At 45.4% G+C, this 22,130-nt stretch overlaps 1 protein-coding gene and 1 non-coding gene across 14 annotated transcripts in view; both read right to left on the bottom strand.

Moving 5' to 3' along the window:
• Positions 1 to 6,516: 6,516 nt before the first annotated feature.
• The window catches only part of ANKRD27 (ankyrin repeat domain 27), a 77,686-nt gene continuing 62,072 nt past the window's right edge, over positions 6,517 to 22,130 (bottom strand). For 7 of the 13 annotated variants that reach the window (XM_001151730.7, XM_063801478.1, XM_054673822.2 and 4 more), the window contains 7 exons: positions 17,142 to 17,339; positions 15,344 to 15,463; positions 13,772 to 13,933; positions 11,522 to 11,633; positions 9,487 to 9,565; positions 9,219 to 9,291; positions 6,517 to 7,893 (listed from right to left, as the gene is read on the bottom strand). In XM_001151730.7, coding sequence (XP_001151730.1) covers positions 7,660 to 7,893; positions 9,219 to 9,291; positions 9,487 to 9,565; positions 11,522 to 11,633; positions 13,772 to 13,933; positions 15,344 to 15,463; positions 17,142 to 17,339 — 978 coding nt within the window. In that variant the 3' untranslated portion in view covers positions 6,517 to 7,659. The remainder of the gene's footprint in view (positions 7,894 to 9,218; positions 9,292 to 9,486; positions 9,566 to 11,521; positions 11,634 to 13,771; positions 13,934 to 15,343; positions 15,464 to 17,141; positions 17,340 to 22,130) is intronic. The other 6 variants (XM_054673820.2, XM_063801477.1, XM_054673817.2 and 3 more) reach the window with 5 other exon arrangements.
• LOC112206494 (small nucleolar RNA SNORA68) lies at positions 17,848 to 17,980 on the bottom strand. Its single transcript, XR_002940854.2, has one exon. It is a non-coding gene; the product is annotated as a small nucleolar RNA SNORA68 (small nucleolar RNA).

The following is a 22,130-nucleotide window of genomic DNA, read 5'->3' on the forward strand; positions in this document are numbered from 1 at the left end:
AAGGGTTTTTTGTGTCTCTATTTCCTTCAGTTCTGCTCTGATTTTAGTTATTTCTTGCCTTCTGCTAGCTTTTGAATGTGTTTGCTCTTGCTTTTCTAGTTCTTTTAATTGTGATGTTAGGGTGTCAATTTTGGATCTTTCCTGCTTTCTCTTGTGGGCATTTAGTGCTATAAATTTCCCTCTACACACTGCTTTGAATGTGTCCCAGAGATTCTGGTATGTTGTGTCTTTGTTCTCGTTGGTTTCAAAGAACATCTTTATTTCTGCCTTCATTTAGTTATGTACCCAGTAGTCATTCAGGAGCAGGTTGTTCAGTTTCCATGTAGTTGAGCTGTTTTGAGTGAGTTTCTTAATCCTGAGTTCTAGTTTGATTGCACTGTGGTCTGAGAGATAGTTTGTTATAATTTCTGTTCTTTTACATTTGCTGAGGAGAGCTTCCAACTATGTGGTCAATTTTGGAATAGGTGTGGTGTGGTGCTGAAAAAAATGTATGTTCTGTTGATTTGGGGTGGAGAGTTCTGTAGATGTCTATTAGGTCCCCTTGGTGCAGAGCTGAGTTCAATTCCTGGGTATCCTTGTTAACTTTCTGTCTTGTTGATCTGTCTAATGTTGACAGCGGGGTGTTAAAGTCTCCCATTATTAATGTGTGGGAGTCTAAGTCTCTTTGCAGGTCACTCAGGACTTGCTTTATGAATCTGGGTGTTCCTGTATTGGGTGCATATATATTTAGGATAGTTAGCTCTTCTTGTTGAATTGATCCCTTTACCATTATGTAATGGCCTTCTTTGTCTCTTTTGATCTTTGTTGGTTTAAAGTCTGTTTTATCAGAGACTAGGGATTGCAACCCCTGCCTTTTTTTGTTTTCCATTTGCTTGGTAGATCTTCCTCCATCCTTTTATTTTGAGCCTGTGTGTGTCTCTGCATGTGAGATGGGTTTCCTGAATACAGCACACTGATGGGTCTTGATTGTTTATCCAATTTGCCAGTCTGTGTCTTTTAATTGGAGCATTTAGTCCATTTACATTTAAAGTTAATATTGTTATGTGTGAATTTGATCCTGTCATTATGATGTTAGCTGGTTATTTTGCTCGTTAGTTGATGCAGTTTCTTCCTAGTCTTGATGGTCTTTACATTTTGGCATGATGTTGCAGTGGCTGGTACCGGATGTTCCTTTCCATGTTTAGTGCTTCCTTCAGGAGCTTTTAGGGCAGGCCTGGTGGTGACAAAATCTCTCAGCATTTGCTTGTCTGTAAAGTGTTTATTCTCCTTCACTTACGAAGCTTAGTTTGGCTGGATATGAAATTCTGGGTTGAAAATTCTTTTCTTTAAAAATGTTGAATATTGGCCCCCCCACTCTCTTCTGGCTTGTAGAGTTTCTGCCGAGAGATCTGCTGTTAGTCTGATGGGCTTCCCTTTGTGGGTAACCTGACCTTTCTCTCTGGCTGCCCTTAACATTTTTTCCTTCATTTCAACTTTGGTGAATCTGACAGTTTTGTGTCTTGGAGTTGCTCTTCTCGAGGAGTATCTTTGTGGCGTTCTCTGTATTTCCTGAATCTGAATGTTGGCCTGCCTTGCTAGATTGGGGAAGTTCTCCTGGATAATATCCTGCAGAGTGTTTTCCAACTTGGTTCCATTCTCTCTGTCACTTTCAGGTACACCAATCAGATGTAGATTTGGTCTTTTCACATAGTCCCATATTTCTTGGAGGCTTTGTTCATTTCTTTTTATTCTTTTTTCTCTAAACTTCCCTTCTTGCTTCATTTCATTCATTTCATCTTCTATCGCTGATACCGTTTCTTCCAGTTGATCGCATCGGCTCCTGAGGCTTCTGCATTCTTCACGTAGTTCTTGAGCCTTGGCTTTCAGCTCTATCAGCTCCTTTAAGCACTTCTCTGTATTGGTTATTCTAGTTATACATTCGTCTGAATTTTTTTCAAAGTTTTTAACTTCTTTGCCTTTGGTTTGAATTTCCTCCTGTAGCTAGTAGTTTGATCGTCTGAAGCCTTCTTCTCTCAGCTCATCAGAGTCATTCTCTGTCCAGCTTTGTTCCATTGCTGGTGAGGAACTGCATTCCTTTGGAGGAGGAGAGGTGCTCTGCTTTTTAGAGTTTCCAGTTTTCTGCTCTGTTTTTTCCCCATCTTTGTGGTTTTACCTACTTTTGGTCTTTGATGATGGTGATGTACAGAAGGGTTTTTGGTGTGGATGTCCTTTCTGTTTGTTAGTTTTCTTTCTAACAGACAGGACCCTCAGCTGCAGGTCTGTTGGAGTTTGCTAGAGGTCCACTCCAGACCCTGTTTGCCTGGGTATCAGCAGTGGTGTTTGCAGAACAGCGGTTTTTCATGAACCGCGAATGCTGCTGTCTGATTGTTCCTCTGGAAGTTTTGTCTCAGAGTACCTGGCTGTGTGAAGTGTCAGTCTGCCCCTACTGGGGGGTGCCTCCCAGTTAGGCTGCTCAGGGGTCAGGGATCAGGGACCCACTTGAGGCAGTCTGCCCGTTCTCAGATCTCCAGCTGCGTGCTGGGAGAACCACTGCTCTCTTCAAAGCTGTCAGATAGTGACATTTAAGTCTGCAGAGGTTACTGCTGTCTTTTTGTCTGTCTGTGCCCTGCCCCCAGAGGTGGAGCCTACAGAGGCAGGCAGGCTTCCTTGAGCTGTGGTGGGCTCCACCCAGTTCAAGCCTCCCGGCTGCTTTGTTTACCTAAGCAAGCCTGGGCAATGGCGGGCACCCCTCCCCCAGCCTCGCTTCCGCCTTGCAGTCAGTGAGACTCTGTGGGCGTAGGACCCTCCGAGCCAGGTGCAGGATATAATCTCCTGGTGTGCCGTTTTTTAAGCCCATCGGAAAAGGCGCAGAATTCGGGTGGGAGTGACCCGATTTTCCAGGTGCCGTCTGTCACCCCTTTGACTAGGAAAGGGAACTCCCTGACCCCTTGCACTTCCCGAGTGAGGCAATGCCTCGCCCTGCTTCAGCGACTGCGCCCGACTTCGCCCTCCGCCCACTGTCTGGCATTCCCTAGTGAGATGAACCCGGTACCTCAGATGGAAATGCTGAAATCACCCGTCTTCTGCGTCACTCACGCTGGGAGCTGTAGACCAGAGCTGTTCCTATTCGGCCATCTTGGCTCCTCCCTGACCAAAAGCTTTTAAGCACGTGTACCAGCATGACTCTACCCTTTGCAACGGTGCCATGAATATTAGATAGGAAAAGTGTCTGTGGTGGAAACAGAAGCTGCTCCAGCACTCTTCAGGAAGAAAAACATAGCAGCAGCAGCAGCCGCCAATAACATAAGGGGAATTAAAACCTGTGCATCAGACTGAATCAGGTTCAACATTTGAGCACATCTAATATTCTAAGATGTAGATTCTGAAAGCAGGTAAGCTCTTTCTCTTCCTGCAGATATTACTTGCACTTAATGTAAGAAAATTCCTAGCTTTGCCAGGCACAGTGGCTAACACCTGTGATCCCAGCACTTTGGGAGGCTGAGGCTGGCAGATCATTTGAGGTCGGGAGTTTGAGACCAGCCTGGCCAACATGATGAAACCCTGTCTCTACTAAAAATATAAAAATTAGCTGGGCATGGTGGCACACACCTGTGATCCCAGCTACTTGGGAGGCTTGAACCTGGTAGGCAGAGGTTGCAGTGAGCTGAGATCAGGCCATTGCACTCCAACCTGGGTGATTCCATCTCAAAAAAAAAGAAAAGCTAGCTTTGATCTCATTTATAATTGTTTTTCAGAGGTACTGATATTAACAAATACCACTCCCTCCAAAATAACTAGAGTGATAATGACTGAAAAAAAAATGACCAAAATAGACATGCTGGTAATGCTACTACAGTAATAAACATGTTTGTAAGAGAAATGACTTCTAATGATTTCAAATCCAGTTGAGACACTTCAGCATTTAAACATTTTGGTAACATATCACTGATAATGTTGCAGGTGACTTAAATGTTATCTCTTTTGTTGTGCTTTCTTTCCACTAGGTTATGAAAACCTGCACTCAAGTTACGGTTTTCAGAGACGGAGACTTGCTGTGTTGCTGAGGCTGGCCTCAAACTCCTGAGTTTAAGTGATCTTCCCACCTCAGCCTCCCTCGTAGCTGAGACTGTAGGTGCAAGCCACTGCTCATATATTTAAATCATAAACTTAACCATCAACCAGCTGTTTGGTGTAACCTTTTAAATGTCGTAGTCCTGTGAGACCCAGCACAGGATTAAATTCATAAATTTAACAAGGTGAATAGGATTAGTAAAAAAGTGAAGGGAAATGTGGTTTGCAAACCCCAGTCTCTGCGTTAGCCAGCATACTACTGATACATGTTTAAACTGGAGATTCTACTATATTTGAAATTTGTAACTATTGTCAGTGAAGAAATAGAACAATATCTAACATTATAAATAAGTAGAACCGTTAAGAACATCAACATATTTTTAAAAGAATGATCATAAGATGAAATCTGGCTGGGGATTTTCTGTCAGGGTAAACTGGTAATTTAAAAAAAATTTGGTCGGGGATTTTGAAAAAATCCCATTTACAGGTAAATTTTGCTTTAGGCCTCATTTACATACAAATGTTAGGGGGACATGAGGCAGTTCACAAGTTCTGTGCTTTCTCACAGGATAACCACTGTCCTAATGGCAACTGCTGTGAATGTGTTTAAAGATGGTCAGACTCTTTCAGACGCCTACCTGAGAGTGAAAAGTGGTTCCATGTGTAAGGAGAGAGGTTCCTGATGGCAATAAGAGGCTGGAGTACATTTTAGGGAGTGGAGAGTGGTTATTCTAAACTTTCTAATTTAAATCAGTGAACTCGCGTTACTTTGAATTCAAAACTTTTTTTCACAAAAATGGAAATTAGGGGCATTAATTTCTCAACTGTCACATCAAGTTTTGAGTAGGGAAAGCAATTGGAAAAAACAACTGGTTGTTTGCTTTTTTTTGAGATGGAGTATTGCTCTGTTGCCAGGCTGGAGTGCAGTGGCATGATCTTGGCTCACTGCAACCTGTCTCCCAGGTTCAAGCAATTCTCCTGCCTCAGCATCCCAAGTGGCTGGGATTACAAGCGCATGCCACCACACTCAGCTAATTTTTGTACTTTTAGTATAGACAGGGTTTCACCATGTTGGCCAGGATGACAACTGTTTTTTAAAAATAATCGAGGGAGTCACTTAAGATGGAAAACATTACTGATGACCAGAATAGCTCAAAAAGAAACAGCATTTACCTCTCCAGAGGAAGGGTACACCAAGCTTGCAGCTGCCACTGCCAACCAGGCCTTGATCCTGGCTGTGAGATCCCTCGCAGCCCCCTTATTTTTCTGAACCTGTTTCCTCATTTGATAATTCTACCATTCACAGTGATTGTTGAAATTAAATGGGTATATGTGAAAATGTTTTCAGCTGGGCGCGGTTGCTCATGCCTGCAATCCCAGCACTTTGGGAGGCCAATGTGGGCAGATCACTTGAGGTCAGGAGTTCGAGACCAGGCTGGCCAACATGGTGAAACCCCATCTCTACCAAAGATATAAAAATTAGCCAGGCATGGTGGCAGGTACCTGTAATCCCAGCTATTCGGGAGGCTGAGGCAGGAGAATTGCTTGAATCCGGGAGGCAGAGGCTGCAGTGAGCTGAGATGGTGCCACTGCACTCCAGCCTGGGTGACAGAGCGAGACTCCATCTCAAGAAAATGTTTTCAAAATTATATTGCACTACCCCAAAATATTAGGTGGTGTCAAATGTGTGTATTTGTATCTTGAGAATACCTGTGCTGATAAACTGTATAGGATGTATTAATTAGGATGGTGTAGAACCACAGCAGCTTCAGTCTATAAGGTGGTTTTGTTTAAAAGTAGGGAAGGCTGGGCATGGTGGCTCACACCTGTAATCCCAGCACTTTGGGAGGCCGAGGCAGGCGGATCACGAGGTCAGGAGATTGAGACCATCCTGGCTAACACGGTGAAAAACCTGTCTCTACTAAAAATACAAAAAAAAAAAAAAAAAAAAAACACTAGCCGGGCGTGGTGGTGGGATCCTGTAGTCCCAGCTACTCAGGAGGCTGTGGCAGAAGAATTGCTTGAACCTGGGAGGCGGAGGCTGCAGTGAGCCGAGATGGTGCCACTGCACTCCAGCCTGGGTGACAGAGCGAGACTCCATCTCAAAAAAAAAAAAAAAAAAAAAAGGGAAAAGGAAAAATCAGAACAAAGAAATTAGCAAAGCAACAGGGCTCATTTCCTGTTTGTTTGGGGTAGGAAGCTGTATTCACTTTATTCTTCTGATTTCCAAAGAAAAACATTTTTGTGGGCCCTGGACACTGTGCCTACTGGGTTAAGTAGGCCTTGGTCAGTAGATGAATAATGAGCTAAGTGATCAAGTTCCCATGTTTCAATCTCACATCTATAACTGAAAAATGTATATCCATTCAATGGGGACCATTTTTCCCACACACAAAGCACGTTTACAGCAGACAGGCTGAGAAACATACCTGCAGCCAAACAACTAAAAAAAATACCATGACACAGTCAAGAATCATAAAGTTTACTGTTTCTTTTCCATCATTTGGCACATATCCAAGGCACATTAGAAAATTAGAAATCATAAATTACTTTGTAGAAAAATAATCCCTCCCTTCTGTACATACACACAAGTATTTCCAAGAACATGGACAAAACCATTTCCCTATTACAAGGTCATTTGAAAACGGACTCAGGACAAACCCATATACGTGTAGCTCTAGGCCAATAACATAAAAATAACAGTATAATCATCTATAGAAATTTATAAAAAGGAATAAATGGCAATAAATTCTAACCGAAAGTAACTCTGACCTGGTTTGTGCTGTTAAGTTTTGAATTTGAATCAAAAGACTAAGAAAAGATGTGCCAAATCTACTCTCTAATCCAGTAACCATCCCGTCAGGTGTGAGTGTGACATTCAAGGGAGGTTCTCAACAACAAAAAAAGGGATGTTTCTAGAAACACTGCTACAGGTGCACGTGTAGTAACCGAATATCTGTACCTACTTGTTAGAAGGAAAATGATAACCACCCTTTCCCATGTGCATGATGTGGAACAGGTCTGATGCATCCTTTCACTAAAATGAATATCAAAATGGGATTGAGGCATCTTTTGGTTCGAGTGTTGCTTTGCAAAGAAACATTGTCCAGCTGCTGCTTTCTTCCTTCAGATATGACATTTCAGCCTGGCCTCTACAGTACCACGAAACCTAAATTACTTACTTCTCTCCAGCTTAATCCTAGGTGGAGGAATTCCAGCTGTGGTTTGTGAATGTACACAGGTCAGAGAGGTTTAGCACCTTTTGGGAGGAGGAGGTCAGAATGCGGTGGTGAAACCTCTCCCACTGTGACCAACAAAAACCCTCATACTTAAAAAGAAGCATGCACCTCTGGCTTAAGGATCTGGATGCTACTGGAATTTTTGTCTGTTTCAATTGTATTCATTAGCTTTGAAGAGGAGAGAGATGGTGGTGGTTAACTTTTTTGTTGCATTCTTTCCTGCCACAGAAAAGCTTTCAGGAACTTGGTGCTGAAGACTTCTCAAGCCAGTCTCTTGGAAGCACATTTAGTTCTCAGATGTGTTCACGCTCAGCATCATCTTGTTGCATCCTTGCTTCCTGGCAGTGGGTTCAACAACTCCTCATTCCTGTTAGGACCGGGAAGCACTAACCTCTTGGGGAGTGGAGAGAGGGCCAGCAGCCTCCGGGCCCTGGGACACGACCGCATCCTCTACCGTGTGTCTCCGCAGCATCCGTCTGTGTCCAGGGCCAGTCTGTGTCAGTCCAGGCCTCTCCGGCCAGTCGCTGTTGCCTTTCTCAGCAGCATGAGATCCACTCTGAGCTGGCAGGTTATTCTGTCTCAGTGTGACACTTTGCCTCCCTGGCTAAAGAAAAAGTATATTTTTAACCGTTGACGTCCTCACTGTACTGGAAGCCACAACCATGACAGTGACAGCTGCCCCTTAGTGCCTAGTGTCACATAATGTGCTCAGTGCTTGACAGGCATAATTTCAATTCTCACATCCCTGTCGTGGTAACATGGCATGTGCATATTACATGTGTCAGAGTAAATGTTTCACTTGTTTTCACAATCTTTATGACTCTAGGAGGCATGTACTACTATTGTTATCCCCGTTTTACACCTGAGGAAACAGGATCAGCAAAGTTAAGCCACCTGCCTAAAGTCCTACAGCTAGCAAGGGAAAAGCTAGCACTTGATGGAACTCAGGCAGATTTCAACGATTCTGGCTTTCCCACAAAGCAGCAGGTCTCCTAGCAACACCACGTAAGACTAAATATGGTATCAAAATTAGTCATGTTAATTAAAATCATTTTAATTATCTAAAACAACAATTTAGAACTTTTGTGTATTTGTTCCAACAAGCCTATGCTACATATGCTATAAATTCTCATCAGCAATAAGGAAAGCTGTGGTTCTGAGAAGAATCACTGTCTCCGATCACAGGTTTTCAGTCAAGCTTCTGAGTGATTTAAAAATGCAGTAGGGTCCGGGCACGGTGGCTCACACTTGTAATCCCAGCACACTGGGAGGCCAAAGCGGGCAGATCACTTGAGGTCAGGAGTTCAAGACCAGCCTGGCCAACGTGGTGAAACTGCGTCTCTACTAAAAATATAAAAAAATTAGCCGGGAATAGTGGCACATGCCTGTAATCCCAGCTACTCAGGAGGCTGAGGCGGGAGAATGCTTGAACCCGGGAGGTGGAGACTGCAGTGAGCCGAGATCGTGCCACTGCACTCCAGCCTGGGCCACAGAGCAGGACTCTGTCTCAAATAAATAAATAAAATGCAGTGGGAAGATGGCCACATAAAGAATTGTCTGAGCAACTGTACACCATACTTGGAGACATCATTTACCCATCTATATACAAACTGTCGTTTTCTTTCTTTGGTGATTAAAACCATAGTGAAATGTGGGATGTTTCATCTCCTATAAGCACCAAGACCTGTGGTTTCCCACACATGTAACACTTTCCACTCCTCTGCTCAGAAATGTACTTTTAGTTATAACAATCAGTGAAGTCTGTACTCTACACTGTCCCATGAAATAATTCCAGTTTTAACTGCTGCTAACTCATACGGCGCAGGGAATAATGAAGATGACGATCAAGGAGACGTGTTTACCATGGATTACTTTTGACAAAGCCGGGCTTTAGAAAATATGATTAAAAGCCAGTGTTTAATAACTTACTTCATGCAAAGAACCTTCGGTTAAATTAGGGACACTTCTATCTCTTGCCATAATCTCCCTTGAAGTCTTTCCCCTAAAACCCAAAATAAACGAAAATAAATATTTGGGACAGTGGCATGAAACACTCTGGTTGGCCACAAGGTGGCAGCATTTTTGACATTAGTAGGTGCAGATTTGTCCATAACCAATTACAATTGAAGCAGCTTACGTGCAGCTTGGAGTAAACTAGGGGCAAAAGCACAGAAATCAACTTGATTTTCATACTCACTTAAACTGACCAGCTGAGTGGACAAAGTAAAACTGTCTTGTAAAAGGCTCATCTGGTAGATCATACAGTTTTGAGTTCCCTGTAGATAAAAAGATAAACATCTAAAAACTGCAAAAACAGTTGTAAAGATTATTTTAAAATTACAGCACAGACACAATCTTTCTATTCTCAGATTTACAAAATTTAGAAACTGAAGCACTGAATTTGCTTAAAGAAACACAGCTAGTACCTATTTTATAACAGGTTGAGTATCTCCAATCCAAAAATCTAAAGCCTAAAATGCTACAGGCTGGGTGCAGTGGCTCATGCCTGTAATCCCAGCAGTTTGGGAGGCCGAGGTGGGCATATCACTTGAGGTCAGGAGTTCAAGACCAGCCTGGGCAACATGGAGAACCCCCATCTCTACCCAAAATACAAAAACTTAGCCAGGCGTGGTGGCACGCACCTATAATCCCAGCTACTCAAGAGGCTGAGGCAGGAGACTCGCTTGAACCCAGGAGGCAGAGGTTGCAGTGAGCCGAGATTGCACCACCACACTCCAGCCTGGGCGACAGAGCAAGACTCCATCTCAAAAAAAAAGCTACAAAATCCGAGACATTTTGAACTCTTTGACATCATGCTCAGAAGAATTTGATTTCCTGATTTGGATCCTCAACCAATGAGTATAATGCAAATATTCCAAAACCCACAACACTGCTGGTCCCAAGCATTTGAGATAGGGGGTAGTCAGCCTGTATTATGAGAACCCCCATGAAATAGAAAAATAAAACCTTAACTCCCCCAGCCACAACCAATTACGGTGAGACAGTCTCAGGGTTATCCAGATATGTGAATGGGTTTATCCATAGTACTGTATTGCATTATTGCATACCTCACTGGATAATAATATTTCATATTGTAAATTTTAAAAAAAAGTAGAACAAGGACCCCTTCTAAACTTTTTAAAATGAAGAAAATACTTCAGTCCCACTGCTGTTCGGCAACTGCTGTTTTAATTATAATCAACCTCTGTACACGTACAAACTTAAAAAAAAATCTTGAGGCCAGGCGCGGTGGCTCACACCTGTAACTCCAGCACTTTGGGAGGCCAAGGAGGGCGGATCACTTGAGGTCAGGAGTTTGAGACCAGCCTGGCCAACATTGTGAAACCCCGTCTCTACTAAAAATACAAAAATTAGCCAGGCATGGTGGCACGTGCCTGTAATCCTAGCTACTCGGGAGGCTGAGGAAGGGGCATCGCTTGAACCCAGGAGGCAGAGGTTGCAGTGAGCTGAGATTGCACCACTGCGCTCCAGCCTGGGTGACAGAGTGAGACTCTGTCTCAAAAAAACTAACTAAATAAAAAATCTTGGTGTCTCACACCTGTAATCCCAGCACTTTGGGAGGCCAAGGCGGGCGGATCACGAGGTCAGGAGATGGAGACCATCCTGGCTAAAACGGTGAAGCCCCTCTCTACTAAAAATACAAAAACAAAATTAGCTGGGCGTGGTGGCTGGCACCTGTAGTCCCAGCTACTTGAGAGTGGGAGGCAGCTACTTGAGGCAGGAGAATGACGTGAACCCAGGAGGCAGAGCTGGCAGTGAGCTGAGATCACACCACTGCACTCCAGCCTGGGTGACAGAGCAAGACTCTGTCTCAAAAAAAAAAAAAAAAATCTTGAAAGGTAGCATTTACCCTGGATGTCCAGGAAATGCCCAGAACACCTGACTTTGGAACATGAGGCATGAAAGAAACTATCCCAGAGACTGCTCCCCATCTCCATAGGCAGACACCTGAACCTTCAAGGTAGTGTTGACAGTTTCTATCTTATTTCCTCAGGAAACATCATTACCATCAACCAGAAAACTAGTAACAAAAAAAGCTTACCCATAGTCTGATAAATTGGGAGGTAACATACATTTCTTTGGTGCCTGTATCTCCTCCAGGCATGATTATAATTACACTTTACATATACAATTAAATGAACACCAGCAACTACTCATGACTGTCTAAATATACCCAACTTGAGCGTGACAGAAAGAACGTAAACTCTTACATTTTTTCCTGATCTTAACAGTGACATACTCCTTGCGGTCAGTTTCAGTCACATCATCTAATGAAGCAACACAGCTTGGTACCACCTGAAGCAATTCCATTATTTTTGAATTCTGCAATTTGAAAGGGAAAAGGAACAGTAATGTTTTTATTCTTTTTTAATAGGTTATTATTTGTTTTTGATCTAAATGTCAGTATTAGTGTGACTGGGCAGAAAAAGCTCAGAAATAATTACAAATGGAGCTTGGAGGCCATAAAGCCCAGTGGTAAAAGCAGGCCTGCATGGGGAGCCCGGCTCTGCTTTTACCACTGGGTAAAAGCTCTGCCCTCTCCGTGGACTCCACGCTGGGGATTCAACCACTCCATGCAACCAGCTCAACCATAATAAGATCTACTATCATATGCTTATCACGAGGCTGTTGAGGGCCCACATATAGTAAGTACTCATTGAAACACATTAATTAACTGGGCACGGTGGCTCACACGTGCAATCCCACCACTTTGGGAGACTGAGGTGGGAGGATTGCTTGAGCCCAGGTGTTCAAGACTAGCCTGGGCAACATAGCAAGGCCCTGTCTCTATTTAAAAATAATAAAAGGCCAGGCACGATGGCTCACGCCTGTAATCTCAGCACTTTTGAGATTACACTTTTGAGGCGGGTGGATTGCTTGAGCCCAGGCAGTCGAGACCAGCCTGGCCAACATGGCAAAACCCTGTCTCTATTAAAAAAAAAATTATCTGGGCATGGTGGCACATGCCTATAGTCCCAGCTACTTGGGAGGCTGAGGTTGGAGGATCATCTGCACCCAAAGGTTAAGGCTGCAGTGAGCCAAGATTGCACCATTATACTCCAGCCTGGGCAACAGAGTGAGACTCTGTCTCAAAAAATAATAATAATAAAATTAAAAATTTTAAAAACCAAAAAAAATTCAACATAATCATTTAAGAAACTACTAAACTGAGAATTTAAAATATTTCAATTCTGTCACTGAAAATTAATATAAGGAGGCCAGGCACAGTGGCTCACGTCTGTAATCCCAGCACTTCGGGATGCCAAGGGAGGTGGATCAGTTAGGTCAGGTGTTCAAGACCAGCCTGAGCAATATGGTGAAACCCGTCTCTACAAAAAATACAAAAATGTAGCCAGGTGTGGTGCCACGTGCCTGTAATCCCAGCTACTCAGGAGGCTGAGGCACGAGAATTGCTTGAACCCAGGAGGCAGAGGTCGCAGTGAGCCAAGATCACGCCACAACAGAGCAAGACTCTGTCTTAAGAAACAAAAAATTACTCTGAGGAGCCTATCCATGGAGTGGATTGATGGTGATGTTAGCTTCTCAGTTGTGTCACTTAACAGCCTACTCGCTGTCTATCTTGGGTAGAAAACAAAAGAAAGACTCAGCAGGAAAACAGGAACAGAAAGAGCTGCCGCTCGCCAGGGGAAAAGGACCCTTCCCCACCGCTCTCCACGCAAGCATCCACAGCACTGGAGAAGGCAGGAGGCCAATCATCACGATTCCTACAGGACTCAAGGACTTTTACTTTCATTTTTTTGAGACAAAGTCTCTGTCGCCCAGGCTGGAGTGCAGTGGCACAATCTCAGCTCACTACAGCCTTGACCTCCTGGGCTCAAGCGATCCTCCCACCTCAGCCTCCTGAGTAGCTGGGACTACAGGCATGCACCCCTATGCTTGGCTAATTTTTTGATTTTTTGTAGAGAGGGGGTCTCACTAGGTTGCCCAGGCTGGTCATGAGCTCCTGCGATCAAGTGATCCTCCTTCCTTGGCCTCCCAAAGTGCTGGGATTACAGGCATGAGCCACTGTGCCTGGCCTCAAGGAGTTTCAAATCCACCAACAAAACAAACCTTCTCCATCGTGCTGCTAAGACAACGGCTGTGTTCACACTGCGAGGATGGTGAGACCAGAACATCATGACTTGCTCCTTCCTGAGTGCCTGACTCTATGTAACTACCGGACCACAGCCCTACTGCTGGCTGGGGGGGCCCCCTCCACTCAGGCCTTTGAAAACCACCTGTGAAAAGAATGATTCCTGGTTCCCAGAGCACCACCTCTGACCAGGAGACTGAGGACCAGCCATCTACCCACGCTGTGGACTTCTGGCACACCAACTACGCCCAGCCCAGCGATGCCAAGGGCCAGGTGTTGCTATTTTAGATCCAGCTTAAACAAAGGGATCCAGAGGGAGCTGTGAGGAGCTCAGGATTCCCTTGGCTCTTCGACCCTCTCCACCTACCTGTTCAGCACAGTCTACAGCCGTGCGCTGCCGCTTGTTCAGCACCTGAACTGACGCTCCGTGGAGCAGAAGCAGCTCTACCACGAAGACGTGCTTTTCAATCACAGCCTCGTGCAGCGCTGTGTTGCCCTTATTGTTAGAAGCGTTAATGGAGGCCCCGTGCTGGAAAGAGAAACCACACGATCAAAAGGAACGCTACGAAACGTCAGCATGGAATCTGGCTGTGGGTATACAGGTATTCGCTATAAAACACATTGTTTTTCTTATGTCTGAAAGTTTCCTTAAAATTTGGGGGGGAAAAGTAATACTGAGAAAAAAAGATTTATAGACAAAGAGTTCACTGCAGCATTTATCCTAATAGCAGAGAAAACAGAAGCCACTTAAATGTACAGAGCAGAAACAGGTTAAAAAAAATCACTATGGTATATCCATAGTTATGCAACCATTAAAAATCAAAGTTTGAGTAAATAAGTTTCTACATTAAATAACATTAAGACAGAAAACAATACTTGGGGCCAGGCGCAGTGGCCCATGCCTATAATCCCAGCACTTTGGGAGGCAGAGGCAGGTGGATCACCTGAGGTCAGGAGTTCAAGACCAGCCTGGTCAACATAGTGAAATCCCATCTCTACTAAAAAAAAACACCAAAAAACAAAAAAATTAGCTGGGCATGGTGGTGGGCACCTGTAGTTCCAGCTATTCAGGAGGCTGAGGCAGGAGAATCGCTTGAACCCCGGAGGCAGAGGTTGCAGTGAGCTGAGAGTAAGCCACTGCATTCCTAGGTGACAGAGCGAGACTCCATCTCGGAAAAAGAGAAAACAATACTTGGCGAGGCCCCGTGGCTTACACCTGTAATCCAGCACTTTAGGAGGCCAATGCAAGAGGATCGCTGGAGCTCAGGAGTTTGAGACCAGCCTGGGCAACATAGTGAGGCCCCCATCTCTACTAAAAACAAACAGCAAAAACTAGCCAGGTGCAGTGGTATGTATCTGTAGTCCCAGTTAGCTGGGAGGCTGAGGCACCTGAGCCTGGGAGACTGAGGCTGCAGTGAGCTGTGAGGGTGCCATTGCATTCCAGCCTGGGCCACAGAGCAAGACCTTGTCTCAAAAAAAAATTAATAAATAACACTGAAACTATACACATTTGTTAAAAGTCCACCATAATGAGTTTCCCTTGAGTAGCACAGTCATGGACAGGTTGGTTTTTCCCTACTTCTTTAAGAAATTCTAATGCATTCGCATAACCTTTTTCAAGAGCAGCAGGGACAGAGGCGGCCACTCAGCCCATGCTCAGGTAACAGCGCGACACATTCCCGGTCAGTGAGGTGAGACCCAAACCCTTGGCAAAAGCAGCGTCGGAGCCCTTGAGACCGCATCCCGGATGCTGAGGCACCGTCTGTTCCCATCGGAGAACCCCGTGTGGGAAGACGCACGCCCTGCTCCTCTCCCCAGAGGCCTGGGGTTGATGGGTGGCCAGGCCTCTCCATCCCCAGTGCGCTGTGGGGGTCGCTGGGTGGAGGCGCCCTGTTAACTGGCGCAGGTGTGTAGAACGGGGACAGGGAGGGGCCCTCACCTGCAGCAGCAGTGCCACAACCTCGTGATGGCCACCAGAGCAGGCGTAAATGAGGGGCGTGTTTCCACTGAGGTCCTTCTTATTGGGTTTTGCATTCGAATCTAACAGACACTTCACCACCTGGGCCAGAGAAGGAAAACGTGCAAACTTAATCAAAATTTCTGTCATTTCCTGCCAGAGAAAAATTATGAAAAATAAATAAATAAGTAAATAAAATAAGAAAACAAAGTTTCTGGAGAGAAATCCTCAAGTTTGATATTCTTTTGACTTGTCTCTGAGCTTATTTTTTTTGTTGTTCTTTTTGGTTTTTCTTTCTTTCTTTTTTTTTTTTTTCCAGACAGAGTCTCGCTCTGTCGCCCAGGCTGGAGTGCAGTGGCGTGATCTTGGCTTACTCCAGCCTCCGCCTCCCAGGTTCAACTGATTCTCACGCCTCAGCCTCCTGAGCAGCTGGGACTACAGGCGCCTGCCACCACGCTTGGCTAATTTTCTGTATTTTCAGTAGAGACGGGGTTTCACCATGTTGGCAGGGCTGGCCTCGAACTCTTGACCTCAGGTGATCCACCCGTCTCGGCCTCCCAAAATGCTGGGATTACAGGCATGAGCCACCACACCCAGCCGTCTCTGAGCTTATTGAGAAGACTTTAGACTCTCAGGAGAAAAGGGACCAGGTGAAGAGGGGAGGGCTACCGTCTGCTGCGGGGCTGCTCTGTGCGGTTGAAGCGCAGGGTGACAGTGATCTCACTTTACCCGATGTGCTGGGCGACAGTGATCTCACTTCACCCAATGTGCTGGGCGACAGTGATCTCACTTCACCTTTCTATCCTTTCTACCTCAGGGAGAGCTGCAATCGCCACTCCGAATTTACAGATTAGGAAAGCCATGCCTGAAGCTCTATGCTAGGTGTTGGCGAGAGAGATGCAAGACCTGAAACATGGGTCCTTTCTTTAAAAAGTTAACAGTAGAACTGATAAAGGAAAATGAAAAAATATACACACAGTTTTCCTTAAGGAAAAGCAGGGCCTGGTGCTGTGGCTCATCCCTGTAATCCCAGCACGTTGGGAAGCCAAGGTGGGAGGATCGCTTGAGGTCAGGAGTTCAACACCAGTCTGGACAACATGGTGAAACCCCGTCTCCACAAAAAAAAAAAGAAAAGAAAAATGTATCTAGGTGTGGTGGTGCACGCCTGTGGTCCCAGCTACTAGGGAGGGAGGCTGAGATGGGAGGATTGTTTGAGCCCAGGAGATTGAGGCTGCAGTGTGAGCTGAGATTGCACCACTGCACTCCCACGCTCCAGCCTGGGAGACAGAGCAAGGCGATGTCTTAAAAAAAAGGCAAAAAACCCCAGCACTTTCAAAAAGTTAATCACTCCAAAATTCAAAATTCTTCCTTGAGCCCCTCTATGGGGCCCTGACTGTTCTTTATGAAGTGCTGAACTGTTTGGCCCAGAGCAAGGCACTGTCGGGGTGTAAAGGTGGTAAGATGACCATGGGGACAGCGCTCGGTGGCCACCACACGAGCTCAAGAGCCAGATCCTGCTGGGGGCAAGAATCAGAATGACAACCTCGGTACCACCCAGATGGGAGTGGCAGTGGGGCAGAGACTGGCTCCACCCCCAGGGAGCACCAGGGCTCTGTGCTCTGAGGCTGAGTGGCCTACCGTGTGCACCTCAGAATCTCAGGGCTCGGGGGAGCAGTGTCCTCCAGGGTAGCCACCAAACCCCTGCAGCGTTCCTACCAAGCACAAGGTCCTAGCCCAAAGCGGACACCCTGCTCCACCACCCCCGACACACAGCCCGAACCTGAAAGTGGCCCTGCTGGCAGGCCAGGTGGAGCGGGACGGCTTGGTCTGCGTTCCTGGCACCTGCGTTGGCCCCGTGCTTCAGCAGGAGGGGGATGAGGTCCGCCCGGCCGTGCAGGGCGGCGACATGCAGCGGGGAGGAGCCGTCCTGGCTGGTCACGTTCACACCAAGCCCACTGGCAGGAACCTTCGCCAGCCTCTGGGAAGCACAGAAGATGGAAACACAAACGTCATCAGTATTGAAGAAACTGGGCTGGAGTGATTGGCGCCGTGTGCCCCGCACAGCTCCCACACACAATGCGGGATCATGGCGGGATCCAGGATGGATTCCAATTCATTTAGAAGTATGTGGCATGCCAAAAAACAACTTCCTTTTTTTTTTTTTTTTGAGACAGGGTCTCACTCTGTTGCCCAGGCTGGAGTGCAGTGGCACCACCATCATGGCTCACTGCAGCCTCGACCTCCTAGGCTCAAATGATCCTCCCGCCTCAGCCTCCCAAGTAGCTAGGTCCACAGGTGCAAGCCATTGTGCCCAGCTAATTTTTTTTTTATTTTATTTTTTGTAGAGATGGGGTCTCACCAGCTGGCCCAGGCTGGTCTTGAACTCCCAGGTTCATGTGGTCCTCCCACCTCAGCCTCCCAAAGTGCTGAGACTGCAGATGTATGCCACTGTGCCTGGCTAATTTCACTTTTTTTTTTTTCACCAGGGCTATAGAGCCTCCAAATTTACTTTGAGGGGCATGGCCACAGCCCCGCAAAGGCGACGAGATTCACTTGCTGTTTGCACCTCTGTTTAAACCACCGCTATAAGAAACAGTAATTCTTGGGTTTAGGTGAGAATAATTTTACTTTTTGATGATTAAAAATGTTACCTCTTTTAAAAAAAAAACTGTATGCTAAATTAAAGGCTGAATTTTATTATATGTAAATTATATCTCAAAAATAAAAAAGAAGCTGGAAAACACACACGTGCACATACATACACACGCTAAATGAAATACCCTGCATATTTATCAGAATGGCTAAAGTTAAAAACTCAAGGCTGGGCACAGTGGCTCATGCCTGTAATCCCAACACTTTGAGAGTCCGAGGTGGGCAGATCACCTGAGGTCAGGAGTTCTAGACCATCCTGGCCAACATGGTGAAACCCCATCTCTACCAAAAATACAAAAATTAGCCAGGTGTGGCGGTGCCTGCCTGTAATCCCAGCTACATTACAGGTGTGCATTGGGCTGCAGAATCGCTCAAACCCAGGAGGCGAAGGTTGCAGTGAGCCAAGATCACACCACTGCACTCCATCCAGCCTGGCTCACTGCAACCTCTGCCTCTCGGGTTCAAGCGAATTCTCCTGACTCAGCCTCCCGAGTAGCTGGGATTACAGGCGTGTGCCACCACACCTGGCTGATTTTTGTATTTGTAGTAGAGACAGGGTTTTGCCACGTTGGCTAGGCTGGGCAACAGAGCGAGACTCCATCTCCAAAAAAAAAAAAAGTCAAAATACCAAATGTTGGCAGGGATGTGGAGCAACTGGAATGCTCACACCCTGCTGGAGGGAACAGAAACTACTCCAACCACTTTGGAAAACTGGCAGTTTCTTATAAGGTTAAACATATCCTTACTATATAATCCAGCAATTATACTCCTAGGTGTTTACCCAACAACGTATATATCCACACAAAGGCCTGTACACAAATGTTCACAATGGCTTTATTTACAAATCCAGAAGCAGGAAAACTACTCAGATGTCCATCAACAGGTGAATGAAACAACAAATTCTGGTGTGTCCACCCAATCAACTACTATCCAGCAATGAACTCCTGATCCAACATGGGTCTCAAAAATATCCTGAGTCAAAGAAGGCAGACATGAAAAGGGACATGCGTTAGAATTCCACTTACAAAAGATTCTAGAAAGTGTTAACTAATCCATGATGATGAAAAGCAGGTCACGGGTTGCCTGGGAGAGGCGATGGGGGAATGGGGGGGTCAGAGTGGGGGGGAAGGCAAAATCTCACAGGAAACTCTTGCAAGTGAGCGAAACGTTGTGTATCTTGATGGTGGTGATGGTTTCACAGGTTTATATATCTGTAAAACTTGCCAAATTGTATACTTTAAATACATATGCTTTATGTAAATATAAATTATATAAATTATAATTTATATAATTATATTTCAATAAAAGATTTAAAAACAAATTCTAAAACACCACTGGAGACCGGGTGTGGTGGCTCACGCCTATAATCCCAGCACTTTGGGAGGCTGAGGCAGGAGGATGGCTTGGGCCCAGGAGTTCGAAACCAGCCTGGACAACACAGCCAAGACCCTGTCTCTACAAAAATAAAAAAAATAGGCCAGCGAGGTAGCTTATGCCTGTAATCCCAGCACTTTCGGGAGGCCGAGGCGGGTGGATCATGAGGTCAAGAGATCGAGACCATCCTGGCCAACATGGTGAAACTCCATCTCTACTAAAAATACAAAAATTAGCTGGGCATGGTGGCGCACGCCTGTAGTCCCAGCTACTCAGGAAGCTGAGGCAGGAGAATTGCTTGAACCCAGGAGGCAGAGGTTGTAGTGAGCCGAGATGGCGCCACTGCACTCCAGCCTGGCGACAGAGCAAGACCCTGTCTCAAAAAATAAATAAATAAATAAAATAAAATAGCCCGGCATGGTGGTATGTGCCTGTAGTTCCAACCATTTGGGAGGCTGAGGCAAAAGGATGCCTTGGGCCCAGGAGTTTGAGGCTTCAGTGAGCTATGATTGCACCACTGCACTCTGGCCTTGGTGACAGACCAAGACTGTCTCTAAAAAAAAAAAAAAAAAAAGGTTTAGGCCAAGCGCAGTGGCTCATGCCTATAATCCCAGCACTTTGGGAAGCTGAGGCAAGCGGATCACTTGAGGTCAGGAGTTTGAGACCAGCCTGGCCAACATGGCAAAACCCTGTCTCTACTAAAAATACAAAAATTAGCCAGGTGTGGCGGCATGCGCCTGTAGTCCCAGCTACTCGGGAGGCTGAGGCAGAAGAATGTCTTGAACCCAAGAGGCAGAGGTTGCAGTGAGCCAATATTGCACCACTATACTCCAGCCTGGGCGACAGAGGGAGACTCTGTCTCAAAAAAGAAAAAAAAGAAGTAATACATAAAACACCACTGGAGGCCTGGTGTGGTGGCTCATGCCTGTAATTCCAGGACTTTGGGAGGCTGGGGCAGGAGGATCACTTGAGCCCAGGAGTCCCAAGCTGTAAGTGAGCTATGATTGTGCCACTGCACTCCAGCCTGGGTGACAGAGTGAAACCCCATCTCTAAAAATTAAAATAAAATAAAATAAAATAAATCACTGGGCCAGAAGAGGATGGCGGGAGTGGATTTTCATTTAATCACAGACATGAAGCAGTTTAGTGGTGTGTCTTTTTGAGAAATCACAAAAAGAGAATAAGAGGTTTTAGAAGTACAGGGAACCTAAGACTTCACCCAATTGAGTTCCACAGTATTTTACTGTGTAATTAAAGTGGGAAAACACAGGGAGGAGAAAAATGGCAAAAACAGCAGCAGCGGAGACGCAGCAATCTCGCCACACACAGGTACTGAGGGCCCGAGGGCTTCATCACTTCCCACCAGATGCTAGGGAACACCATCTGCCTTTCTTATCCTGTGTTTTCATAGCCACCCACCTCGGGGAAATTGTGTTCTGGACCATGTGCATCCAGCAGCAGGGGGCCAGGTCAAAAGGTGCACATCCCCAACGTACATGTTACCTCACAGCTGAAAAACGTGTGAGGGAAAACTTTAGTCATTTTCAATATCCTTAGAGTCACCCACGCTGAAGTTCTTTTTAGAAATGGTAAAATTATCCTACAATATAAAGGCTAACACCACTCTATCTATTTTGTAAAGTCAAATCCATTTTCTTTTTTTTGAGACGGAGTTTCACTCTTGTTCCCGAGGCTAGAGTGCAATGGCACGATCTCGGCTCACCGCAACCTCTGCCTCCTGGGTTCAAGTGATTCTCCTGCCTCAGCCTCCCGAGTAGCTGGGATTACAGGCATGCACCACCACGGCCAGCTAATTTTATATTTTTAGTAGGGATGGGGTTTCTCCATGTTGGTCAGGCTGGTCTCGAACTCCTGACCTCAGGTGATCTACCTGCCTCGGCCTCCCAAAGTGCTGGGATTACAGGCGTGAGCCATCGTGCCTGGCCAAATTCATTTTCTATTTTCTATTTTCTATTTTAGTTTCTTAGAGACAGGGTCTTACTCTGTTGGCCAGGCTGGTCTCAAACTCCTGGCCTCAAGTGATCCTCTAGCCTCGGCCTCCCAAAGTGTTGGGATTACAGGTGTATGACACTGAGCCCAGCCTAATTCTCTTAGTATGGGACATACATATCTATAATTAGATAGCTAACAAATGAATGCATGCTATGTATGCAATACCATTTACAACTGCTTGAAAGAAGATGAAATACTGAGGTGTACACTTAACACGACACAGGCAGGATCTGTATGCTGAAAAAAAATCACAAAATGTTGATGAAAGAAGTCAAAGAAGGCCTAAATACTTGGAGAGATGTACCATGTTCATGAAGACTCAACATACGTTGAGTCATATGATGTTATTTCTCCCCAGTTCATCTATAGGTTTAATGTAATTCCTATCAAAATCCGAGCAAGGTATTTTGTAGACATACAAAAGCTAATTCTAAAATTGATATAGCTCAGACCAGTCTGGGTACTATAAAAGTGAGTAAGTAAGTAAGTAAGCAATAGGTAAATAAATAAATAAAATTTACATGGCAAGGCACAGGCCATAGAATAGCTGAAATATTCCTGGCAAAGAAGAATAAATTAGGAAGAATCATTCAATCCAATACTGAGGCTTACTACACAGCATCAGTCATCAAGACAGCGCGGTACTGGTAGGATGGGCCCATAGATCCATGCAGCAGAACAGAGAACCCAGAAATAGATCCACACAATCTATAGCCAACTGAGGTGCAAA

The sequence above is a fragment of the Pan troglodytes genome, chromosome 20 (genome assembly GCF_028858775.2).
Source record: "Pan troglodytes isolate AG18354 chromosome 20, NHGRI_mPanTro3-v2.0_pri, whole genome shotgun sequence".
NCBI classification, from domain to species: Eukaryota; Metazoa; Chordata; class Mammalia; order Primates; family Hominidae; genus Pan; species Pan troglodytes.